This window comes from Scardinius erythrophthalmus, assembly GCF_964197995.2.
Source record: "Scardinius erythrophthalmus genome assembly, chromosome: 2".
Lineage (NCBI taxonomy): Eukaryota > Metazoa > Chordata > Actinopteri > Cypriniformes > Leuciscidae > Scardinius > Scardinius erythrophthalmus.
In genome coordinates, this window is record NC_138222.1 from 37,023,386 (window position 1) to 37,035,662 (window position 12,277).

The following is a 12,277-nucleotide window of genomic DNA, read 5'->3' on the forward strand; positions in this document are numbered from 1 at the left end:
CTGATATCTCTAAATAAGCTCTTACTTTAATAATGTTTGACCAAGGGAAAAAAAGCTTCTGGGGGGTGTTTGGCTCGAGGTCATGGTGCAAAGGACCCTAGGTTGAAATTACTCCGAACCATCCCTATAAATTCATAAAGTCTTGGCATTAAATGTTGCATACATTGCAAAAAAAAAAGATATCTTCCTCAATATTTTTTGTTTTTCAATACAAATATCGAAACATCTTTAAATCAAGATACATTTACTTGAGATGCAATATTATATAAAACAACAAATATCGATTAATGAGTTATGAAAACTTCCCTTTGAATTACTTTTTTTTTTTTTTGCCCATATGAAGATTCTTGCCGTTCTTGTTTTAATCATAAACTCTAATAAAAAAAAAATATATATTTTTGGGTGAACTATCCTATTAAATTTTCTTTACTTGGTTTTAAAGAGGTCTTTAAAAATCTTAAATTTACCTTCATAAAACCTGCAGGAACCCTGAAAAAAGTATTCATGAAATACGATCGGATGCCTCAAGTAAATATAATCATTGTCAAAGTCAGATTTTATGTTTTACATATTCAAATTTAATCAGTGGTCATTTAAGCAACGACGTTGAGAAATATAGGGTATGTGTGTAGTGTATGTGTGTGTGTGTTCTATTAAATATTGTTTAACTACAGATAGGAAGTATGACAAAGCCAGAGCTGGAGGGCCTTAGGATGGAGTGTGTAATGAATGAAGGGGTAGTGATGGAGAACAGTGACCCTCTCTAATTCAGCCCGGCTCTGATCCATTCAGTCCTGCTCCACCCAGTGCTGCAGGCCTGAAGGATTCCTCAGGCTGTTGTTGTCAGAGAGAAACCCAGTTTATATGGACTTTTCAGAGCATGAAAAACAGACCCGATTATCTTTAATGGAATGGTCCCTCTCTCTCTCTCTCTCTCTCTCTCTCTCTCTCTCTCTCTCTCTCTCTCTCTCTCTCTCTCTCTCTCTCTCTCTCTCTCTCTCTCTCTCTCTCTCTCTCTCTCTCTCTCTCTCTCTCTCTCTCTCTCTCTCTCTCTCTCTCTCTCTCTCTCTCTCTCTCTCTCTTCTCTCTCTCTCTCTCTCTCTCTCTCTCTCTCTCTCTCTCTCTCTCTCTCTCTCTCTCTCTCTCTCTCTCTCTCTCTCTCTCTCTCTCTCTCTCTCTCTCTCTCTCTCTCTCTCTCTCTCTCTCTCTCTCTCTCTCTCTCTCTCTCTCTCTCTCTCTCTCTCTCTCTCTCTCTCTCTCTCTCTCTCTCTCTCTCTCTCTCTCTCTCTCTCTCTCTCTCTCTCTCTCTCTCTCTCTCTCCTGCTCTGTCGGGTCAGTGCTAAAGAGGCTGGTGAGTATACATGAGGCGTATGACTGATTTCTGCTGCATGGCCAGTTTGTTAATTTATGTTTTGGTGTGTGAGGTAAATTTTAACCATTTTGAAAAGCACTGATATAGTTCGTTTTTTCATGAAGAAACATGCTTTTCTTGGTAGTCGTCCTAAGTTTAGTTATTGTGTGGGACACTTATGATGTCCTCATTTAGCATACGCACCACATGCCATACAAAGACTCCCTCGGGTAATCGTTCCTTGAAACACTCAGTCGAGCCACTCTTAAAACACAGCTGAGTCTATGAAGAGTTCAGGTGAGGTCTCTCTCTTTCTCTCTCCCTCCCATCTTCTCTTTTTAGTAGTCTTTGTCTTTCTGGGCAGCTCTAGGTAGTGACCTGTTTTTGAGAGGTGCAACATCAGTTCCCCTCAGCTGCTCTTTATTCTTTAACATTGGGAACAGACTCAGAAGTCAGGGGTCACATATCCCATCCTAACTATTATACATATCCTATCCTAACTATTTCTTGCTATATGTATTAGAGGATTCTGAGTCTGAGATGCTGTTGAGAAAGTGTTGTTTGCTCTTATATGCATTTTCAGCTGTTAGACCGTTTATGAGAGAGGTGTGTGGCTTTCCATACCTGTTCAGTTGAATTTGCCACAGATTAACTCTATTTGAAGTTAATGCTACCTGAGCTAAATATCAAGTGTCTAATGTAAGTATCTCAGTTTTTCCCTTTTAATAAATTTGCAAAGTTATCACAGATCTGTTTTTTGCTTTATCATTATGGTATATGAAGTGTAGATTGATGTGTAAAGTAATTTATAGTAGTTTAACATAAGGCGAAATGAAATGAAGGGGTTTGAATATTTTTGCATGGCACTGTATGTGACAAATTAATTTGTCTCATTCATGAAACCTTTGTAAATTATGGAAGCTTGTTTCCACCACAAAATAAAACATCTTAAAAGATAATTGCGACTTTTTACCTCACAATTGCGAGTTTACATCTCACAATTCTGACTATTTCTCAGAATTGCGAGATATAAAGTCAGAATAACTCACAATTCTGACTTTATAACACGCAATTGTGACTTTATATCGTGCAATTCTGACTTTATATCTCCCAATTGCGACTTTATTTCTCCGAATTGCGACTTTATATCTCGCAATTGCGACTTTATTTCTCAGAATTGTGACTTTATCTCTCACAATTCTGACTTCATATCTCGCAATTCTGAGAAAAAAAAGTCACAATTCTGACTTGATATATCGCAGTTGTGAGAAAAAAAGTCAGAATTGTGAGATAAAAGTCACAATTATTATTATTTATTATTCAGTGGCGGAAACAAGTTTCCATAGTAAATAGTAGTGAATTCTCACATAAATTAGACCTTCCCGAAAACTCTCATCCTGATTCACAAGTGCTTTGTAAACATCCGATTTCATAGTTAAAACGTGTGTTAATAAATTCCAATAATTAATAAATAGGGTGTGCGTGCACGCTCATTCATAATAAGCATAATATCCGCTTATGAGTTATAACTTTGTAAATTACGTGACCAGGAACGCTGTGGAATCTTCTTGACTCCCTTCTCAGGTTTGGCTTCAGTATATTGCATAAATGCTAAAGAGACTATTTTCATTTCATTTTATTTATATAGCACAAATTAACACAACAGAAGTTGACCACTGTGCTTTACAAGGTAAAAGTCCAGGAAACATAAAAGGAGGAGCAAAATAAACCATTTACACATAATGTAATAGAACCATAATTGAGATTTAGTGAAATGCCCTGTCAAAAAGATAAAACTTTAGCTTAAATTTAAACTCATGTAAAGAGGACAGGAATCTCAAGGATAAGACTTAAGACTCTCGACTTAAATCGTGAATGTGGCTGGGACAGATTATAACTGCATTACAGATTATAACTGTCTAATTGGCCATATACCTACTAGTCCAGGTGGTATGCAAAAATTATGGGATTTTTTTCATAAAAGCATGAAACTTGGTACACATGTACAGTTTGCAGCCCTGAACATTTTCAGAAATGGAACTATCGCAAAAACACCTTGTGGCGGCCATTTTGCTTTCCGCCATAGCTGAATTATGTATTTTGTATTATATCTCCTGAACCAAATATGATAACGAGGAGGACTTTGTTGGGGACAAGCACTTGAGGTGGCACCAAATATGCTATCTCCAACAGACTGGGGTTGGATGGACCCAAGCGATTGGAGACCATTGTGGTCAACTCTTCCACATCCTTCAACTCTTTAAGTGGTGGCTGCAAGAAAGGCTGCCGGAGGCATTGTAAATGCAAAATAAAGCCTCCTTAAAGTGCACAACTCACAGCACATGTGGAGGAGGCTGTGAAGGAGACATTGAAGAATAGGTTCAACAAAAACAAAACAATCAAAGTTTTTCTGAAATAGATTTTTTTGAAGTAAATATTTGTGTTTGACTCATTCTTTTTAAGCTATGTTGCTAAGGTCATATTGAATATTCTATTCTTTACAGTCACTGTATTGTCAAGGTTAATGAACAAAAGGATTAAGCTTTTTAAACTCTACACAACATGCATGCAACAGACATAGACTATTCACCTGAACAGTTTATGATGATGTATATGGTATCATTGTAATCCTTGACCATCAAAACATAGGGGTTGACATAATATTTTCTGTGTTACAAAATACTTATTTGGTTATGGCAGAAAGTAAAATGGCCGCCATGGCCACCACGAGGAGTATTAGCGATGGCTCCATTTCTGCAAATGTTCAGGGCCCCAAACTGTACAACAGTACCAAGTTTCATGCTTTTATGAAAAAGTGAACATATGACCTCAGATTTTGACCACATCAACTGGACTATACCAAAAATTTCAATTTCAAATGATATTTGCATTTTATCCCTTTGATACTGTCGCCTTTTGAGAGAGGCAGCCTCTGGGTAAAGTGAAAGAGGATGCAGCTTGTCAGATCTGTTGTTCATGCAATCAAAATCTCTCCAGATGACACAGCGTTATGACATACTGGGCTGCTGATCTGTATCCAGACAACATTGTAGTGCTCATGCCAGCTGGAATGGTGACTAGTTAACGGTTGTAACAGCTTTCCTGCTCTGTGTGAAAAGGTGCAGACCTGACCTCCTCAGTGCTAACTGCCTGTGCCTGTGAGTGCTGAGATTGTAATTGGTCTTGAGCAGAAGTTTAATCAGCCAGCAGGGCGAGAAATACTGATCCTGCCAAGACTCTGTTAAACTAATCATCCAAACTCTCTTGTTGAATCCTAGCATTAAGAGAATTTGACATTGATTTTTTTTGTCCAAATCACATTGTGAAATAAATGTTTTTCTCCAAAACACGTTTGCCACAATTATTGGCACCCCTCAAATTTTTTATGAGTAAAATATCTCTGAAGTATATTCCCATTAATATTCCCATTTTTTAGCACACTTAGGTGACTAGGAGCATAAAATTGTCTAGCTATGACTTCTTGTTAGGAGTATAAATATGAGGAAACACAAAGGCCAAATTCCATTAATCATCCATCACAATGAGTAAAACCAAAGAATATAGATCTGATGTGCAGCAAAAGATTGTTGAGCTTCACAAAATATAAAGTGGCTGTAAGAAAATAGCTGAAGCATTGAAAATTCCCATTTCCACCATCAGGGCAATAATTAAGTAGTTACAAGCGACTAAAGATGCTACAGATCTGCCTGGAAGACGAAGTTTGACTATATCGTCCTAATGCACGCCGAGGAGGAAAGTTTGAGTGGCAAAAGACTTTCCAAGGATCACAGATGGAGAATTGCAGAGATTAGTTGAGTCTTTGGGTCAGAAAGCCTCAATAAAACTCAAACAACCCCTACATCCCCACATGTTGTTTGGGAGGGTTTCAAGAAAAAATCCTCCTTGCTCATCCTAAAACAAACTCCAGTATATTCAGTTGTCAGACATGACTGGAACTTCAAAAGGGACCGGATTCTATGGTCAGATGAAACTAAAAAAAATTGTTGTTTGGTGCAAACAGGGATAAAACGTACCCCATGTCCACAGTTAAATATACCGCTGGATCTTTAATGTTGTGGGCCGGTTTTCCTGCCGAAGGTCCTGGACATCTTCAGATAAAAAAATCAAAACCTCACAGCCTCTGCTAGAAATCGTATAATATGCCATGGTTGGATCATCCATCAGGATACAAAACAAACATCAGCATCAACACAAAATGTGTCACTGAGCACAAAACGAAGCTTCTGCCATGGCCGTCCCAGTTCCCTGACCTGACCCCACAAGAAAATGAGTGGGGTGAAGTGAAGAGGAGAAGCATCAACTTGGATCTGGGAATCTGAAGGATCTGGAGAGATTCTGTATGGAGGAATGGTCTCTGATCTCTTGTTAGGTGTTCTCCAAACTCATCAGGCATTATAGAAGAGCTGTTAACTTGGCAAAAGGAGGTTGCAAAAAAGTATTTAATAAATTATGCACCACGTGTTTTGGAGAAAAGCTTTTATTTCATAATGTGATTTACCCTCACTTTCAATTCTTTGGCAAATTTTTTGAATGGAAGATCAAAAGGATAAACAATGCAGATTTATTTTTACAGCCATCTTCGATCATTTTTACCAGGGGTGCCAATCATTTTCTCAGAATATCTTTTGTGTTCCACAAAGAAAGAAATTCATACAGGTTTGAAGTGACATGAGAGTCAGTAAACGATGATATTTAATATTTTTATTATTTATATTTTTGGGTGAACTCCCTTTAACAAACAAGGTGTTTCAGTGAACTTTTAAAATACATCTCCATTCTTGTCTTTTATTTTATTTTATCTGTGAATATTTTAATGAGTGTATCCCCCATTTTCTCTGCTGTCTCTGTCTACCTTATAAAATTCTCCTCAAGCACTCTGCTCCCCCAAAAGTTACATTTTTCAGGGCAATTTGTTGTGCGTCTATGAAGAAAACGATGGGCGTGTAAAAGGTTTAGCTCATAACTGCACTGTGACAGATGATAAATACTTAATCCCTCACCCTCGTCCTAGTGCTTTTTTTTGTTGTTGTTGATAAAATGGTCACGTAAGTGTAGTTAATTCTTGTAAACTCTGTTTGTTCCTCATCTGTTCCACCCCACTCCTCTAAACGGTCTCTAAAATAAAACCATGTTACTGTAAAATGATTAATTATCTCCTTTGTTTTCTGAAGATGACTTTGTTGCAAACTAATGTGTTTTACGTGTCTCTCATATTAATGACTATTTTAGAGCAGTTTCTTTTGTGGTTTGTCCTGTTGTTGACCTGCACTTTTGATTGTAAAGACTTTGAGGATTTGGTTTCAATCAACACACTCATCTCAGTTCTTTATATCGTTCTGTCTTTCCTTATTTCCCCTACCCCTTCAAATCCTACATTTATCTCTGTCGATATGGCTAAAACTTGCACTACTATTCAAAGGTTTGGGGGTAAGTAAGGTATTTATATTCAGCAATGATGCATTCAATTGATGAAAAAAGGGACAGTAAAGACATTTATAATGTTACAAAAGATTTAGATTTCAAATAAATGATAATAAAAATAATAAGAAGAAATGTTTCTTGAGCACCAAATCATCATATTAGAATGATTTCTAGCATGTGACACTGAAGTAATGGCTGCTGAAAATTCAATGTTCAAAATGTTCAAATGTTAAATAGAAACTTGTTATTTTACATTTCAATAATATTTCACAAGTATTACTGTTTTTACAGCTATCAAATAAATGCAGCCTTTGAAAGCAGGAAAGAAAAGAGAAAAATATTTAAAATTATTGCAGACACAAAACTTTTGAATGGTAGTGTAAATTCTATGTCTTTTTATTTGCATACAGCATACTTTCTGTTTTCCTACGTAGCACTCTTAGATGTGCTGTGTTGTATTTCAGGTTAGGTTTAGTGTAAAGTCCATATCATTCTGTTTCCCAAAGGGTCTTTTATAGTGAGGGAAGCTCTCCAGCTCATTAGTCCATGGCTGTTAGAGCAGCTTCTGAAAGCCCCGTCTGAATGCCAGCTTACTGCACCTGGGTGTCTGTGGGCCATAATGGGCAGACAGCAGAGTGCAGGGGGAAGCTGCGTAATAGATATTTATGTCTGCATTACGTCTCCTTGAGTTCAGGTCATAACAGGCAAATCTAATATGTTAGCCAGGCCCAGGATCGACCCTCTACTGGCAAATGGACCTCTAAGTGTACTGTTTGGCCAAAGCCTTCCCTCTTCCCTTCTGTAATTATGGTGACAAGGCTGAGCACTGGAGAGGACAGCCTGACATTTCCTTGTTTACCTCAAAGAAGAGTTTTGTTGCAGGCAGAGACCTGTATTAAATTCAGTGGCGAGTGTGTTGTCTTATTTGCTAAGTGCCCAGAGTGTAATATGGTTTATATAACCATTGATGGACTCTTAGCGGAAGAAGTTATTGCAGATAGATGAGATTCCTGAGGCAAACAAAGCTTAACTGTTCTTGTCTAGATCAGATGCAGAATCATGCAGAAGATTTATTAAATAGCGGATAAATGCAAAACTTTCGCCTGGTTTTTGTCTATATTTTTAATCTAACCCTAACAAGAATATGCACTGTGGGTTTGATCAGTATTAGTAGGACCATGTTATTAATTTTCCTGTTCTGCTTGAGTGTTCAGGCCTTGGGGTTGCATTCTGAGAAGCCATGTAAACCACAACTAAACACTACAGAGTGTCTTTAGTTGAAAGCTTTTAAATTTTCTTTGTTCTTGTAATCTGCTGTTGCTGTTGTGGTCAGATATACACTACAGTTCAAAAGTTTGGGGTCGGTAAGATTTATTAATATTTTTGAAAGAAGTCTCTTATGCTCAGCAAGGCTGCATTTTATTAGTACAACAGTAATAGTGTAGAATATTATTACAATTTAAAATGTTCTATATTTTAGAAACCATGATATATTTAGAAACCAAACATTTGAACGGTAGTGTAAAGAATGTGTAAACAATCAACCTATTTACATGGAAATATTGACTGATTGAGACATTTTTAAATGGCTGTATCAGTAATAAATGACTGAATGTTTTTTTTTTGCTTGTGTTTTTTAAGGTGCTGTAATTGGGGATGGTCAATCTGCAGTAGCCAGCAACATCGCTAACACAACCTATCGTCTGCAGTGGTGGGACTTCACCAAATTCAACTTACCTGAGATCAGTAATGGTGAGTGTTTGAAGGGATGTATCATAGCCATTAATGATAAACAGATGCATTATCAGAGATTGTGGGGAATCAATACATTGGTACATCGCTGTTCTTTCTTTAATGATTCCGAAAGTTTCTTTTTTTAATTTATTTTATTCCACGCAAAAAAACCTTTGAGCAAATATCTACAGTTTTGCATTTAAACAGCAGAATAATCAATAAAAAATGTGATTCCCTGAAATACATTCTGATTGAATTGTGAAGTGTGCACCCCTGTTTACAGTGGTGTTTTCTCTGGTATTTGCCAGAAAGGCACGTGTTCTTTCTGAGATTTAATTTTTAGCATGTGCCCATCCACCTGAACAGAAACACAAAATGCCTCCAATACCCCACAGTGTTGAAGAAATCGTAGTGAGGGGAAAGGCTGCACCGTAATAGAGTAGCTGTAGAAAAAGGTAATAGTGAGCACTCCACTGAGCACAAGAGTGCAGCTGATGGAGGGCAGATGCCATGGACAGGAGAGGAAATTGGTCACATATTAGAGTTATTTTCTTCCCTCTGCCTCTCTCTTTCTTTCTCTGTCACGATAAGCGTTACTGGAAGCTCTTGGTGATTACCCAGGGCTAATTACAAGATTGTAGAGTGATTCTTGTTATCTGGGCTTGATCTCACACCTGGCAGCACTTAGGCACTAACATCTTTTCAGCCTGTCAGAATCTTCAAGATCTCAGAAAACAAAGGTTAGCATCCCTCAGGGCATGTACACACAGCCAGATATACACAAGAAAATAAGTGTAATGAATGCTGTGTTTGTTGCAGAATAAAGGTTAAAAAAGCAAACAAAGTCAATCCCTTATAAGATTCAGTTTGACCTTCACTTATCTCTTAACCCAGAGGTGCCAGACTTGCTGAGGATCTGTTGATGGATGAGGATGGAGAGTTTTATTTGTAAGTTCTGTTAAAGACCCAGTCATTTTTTAAATACTCAAAACTGATGTGATTTTAGCAGCATTGTTGTCATAGTCTATAGTACTGTGTTATAAAATAAAACAGAAATGAGACCGAACAGCACAATGCATATTATGCATGCAGACGTGCATCCCAGTGTCAGTCCAGATGCATCCAGTTGAATCAGACGGACAATAAATATTTTGTTAGGTTTTTGTTAAAGGTATTCAAACACTCACAAATGTTTTGGAAATCCCCTTACACTGCTTGGTCTATCCAGACCACTATAACAATAACGACACAGTGGAATTATATTGTTGGAATCACTTTCAGAGCAATTTTTTTCCTACTTTAATGTGCGTTCTTCAATTATGTATGTTCACAGAGCGTAAGTGAAGTGCACGCTTGTAATAAACAGATCGTTATCGTCCGTTGGTGTGGACCATGTATAGACATTATAGTTACTGTTATAGTTTTTATTCTTGCTGTGAAAAGGCCTTTATGGCCATGAAAACCACAGCACAATACTACGTTGCAGTATAAATTCTTCTTGTGCTTTCAACATGACACATTTTTTTGAATATTTTTATAAAAAATTGATACAGTGAATTTACATTTTAAACAGACTGTACTTAGAAGAAAGACATTTTTGTTAGATCCACACAGCTTGCAGAGTGACTTTGATTGGAATGTTAACCGACATTGATCACAGATTAGTATTGGGAAAGAAGTATTGTATCTTTTGTAATCTAAAGGGGAAAAAAGCCAGCAGTTGTTAGATATCAGAGCACATAGGATCAGATATGCTACAGGACCACTAATGTAAATGGCGGGAGGCAGAGCTGGACCATGTCAGCTGAGCAGAAAACTGACCCCCTGGTCAGAAGCCCTCTTCACTTCCCGGCAGGCTGCTGTTGCTGCTCTACAGAGGCCTGAGTGCATTCTTCTGTCCTCCCACAGTACACTTTCCCTCTGGTTCATCAGTCCTGTCTAATTATAAATACAAGAAATCCTTTATAGGCATTAGAAGTCAAATAAACTGTGCTATTGATTCTGGAGCCCATTAGAAGTTCATGTATTGTGCTGTTAAACAGCTCATGCTCAATATGTGAAGGCTCATTGTTCTAGAAAACACTTAAGATTGAAACATTTCCATTAGACATGCTCTTGCCATTGTTTTTAATTAAGTACGACTGGGCTTTTGTGAACTTTTTTTTCTTTTTCTTTTCGGTGGCCTATATGATTCTTTCCTCTATAATTATTTAAATGCAATCTGGTTTAATTATTAGAAAAAGCACTTAATCTTCTTAGAAAATACTTGTACTTGCTTTATGTGCTCTGGCTTAAATATCACAAAATCAGTTTGATACAGTAATTAAGAACTTGTTTTCGATCCAAAAATCTGTTAGAAATAGCTTGTCAAAAATAGTTAGTCAGATTTCAGGCTATAATCATTAGTGTAAATGGGACATGTTTCAGATTTTTAGGCCATATGAGAAGTAATTATTATTTGCTCTTTAGATTATTGATGCTCTGTAGCTCAAATGTTGGCAGTAATAGAAGTTGATTTGAATCTGAGAGGCTTTTTCTCTTGTGTCCTTGTGATGACAGTCATTTAGTTGCAGGTCTTTGATCTAAACCTTTTAAAGACGTGAGGCCTGTCCAGTGTAATATAATGCAAACTGTCAGTTTAGAGGTTACCAGGGCATTTGCCCATAACCTAACATCTTTTTCTGTGCGCTTCCTGCAATATTAACTTTATTTTGAGAACAAATTTGTACCCAGAGGTGAGCTAAATCTGACAAAACCTCCTTTTGGGTATGTCCTCATGTGTAAAAATGGTATAAAATATACAAAGTTTTTTGTTTTTCATTAAATTGTAGAAATGCAGAAAGCTTTCTGTTAGGGTAATGATGTGGGTTAAGGTTAAGTAATAGTCCTGTTTCACAAAAGCGAAACCACACAAGTAACCCAGCAACACACGGCAGACACGTGTTTGTGCAGTGCCAAGCAGCAATTAAAATAAAATTCTACTTCCTATTGTTTTATATACAGCTAGTTATTAATACTATTACCCTAAGTAATAGTATTTATAACTACAGTCACTGTAGTCCACCGGAGCTGTTCCTGTCAGTTTTGTGTTCTAAATTCAGCTAACATAAACTGAAGCTCAACTGAACCCGTGAGAACAAACCTCATTGGTATTTGCAGAAGCTCAAATGTCCTGCGTAACACACGAGAATGAACCTCATTGGTTCTCGCGTGTCAAGCGAACATGCTTAAGCTTCTGTTTACCACAACTGATGTGGGAGTTGAATGCTTATATGTAAATAAAAGTCTAAATTAAATCTCTTCATCATATAAAGTGACCTGGTCTCTTTAGAAAATTTGGACTAAACCGCTCGATTCATATGGATTAGTTTTACCATTTTGATGCTTCAAAAAGTTCATAAAGAGATGGTAAAACTAATCCATATAAACCGCTCGATTCATATGGATTAGGTTTACCATCTCTTTATGAACTTTTTGAAGCATCAAAATGGTAGCTGCGTAGACTGTCAGTGGAGGGACAGAAATCTCTCTGATTTCATCAAAAATATCTTCATTTGTGTTCCGAAGACGAACGAAAGTTTTCCTAGTTTGGAACGAAATGAGGATGAGTAATTAATGACCGAATTTTAATTTTTGGGGCGAACTAACCCTTCAACTGCTGATGTCTTTCTGTGTTTTATTTTTTTTTTGCATCTCTCTGGGCTTGTAGTGTGCTCATTCTGATGAAAACTTACAGATTATCATAGATTT

The 12,277-nt window shown here is 37.1% G+C and overlaps 1 protein-coding gene across 4 annotated transcripts in view; it reads left to right on the plus strand.

Annotated features, from left to right (window-relative positions):
• The window catches only part of LOC308687290 (activating molecule in BECN1-regulated autophagy protein 1A-like), a gene marked incomplete at both ends in the record, with an annotated part of 163,578 nt that overhangs the window by 38,700 nt on the left and 112,601 nt on the right, over nucleotides 1-12,277 (plus strand). For all 4 annotated transcript variants that reach the window (XM_081359699.1, XM_081359701.1, XM_081359700.1 and 1 more), the window contains one exon: nucleotides 8,435-8,545. In XM_081359699.1, coding sequence (XP_081215825.1) covers nucleotides 8,435-8,545 — 111 coding nt within the window. The remainder of the gene's footprint in view (nucleotides 1-8,434; nucleotides 8,546-12,277) is intronic.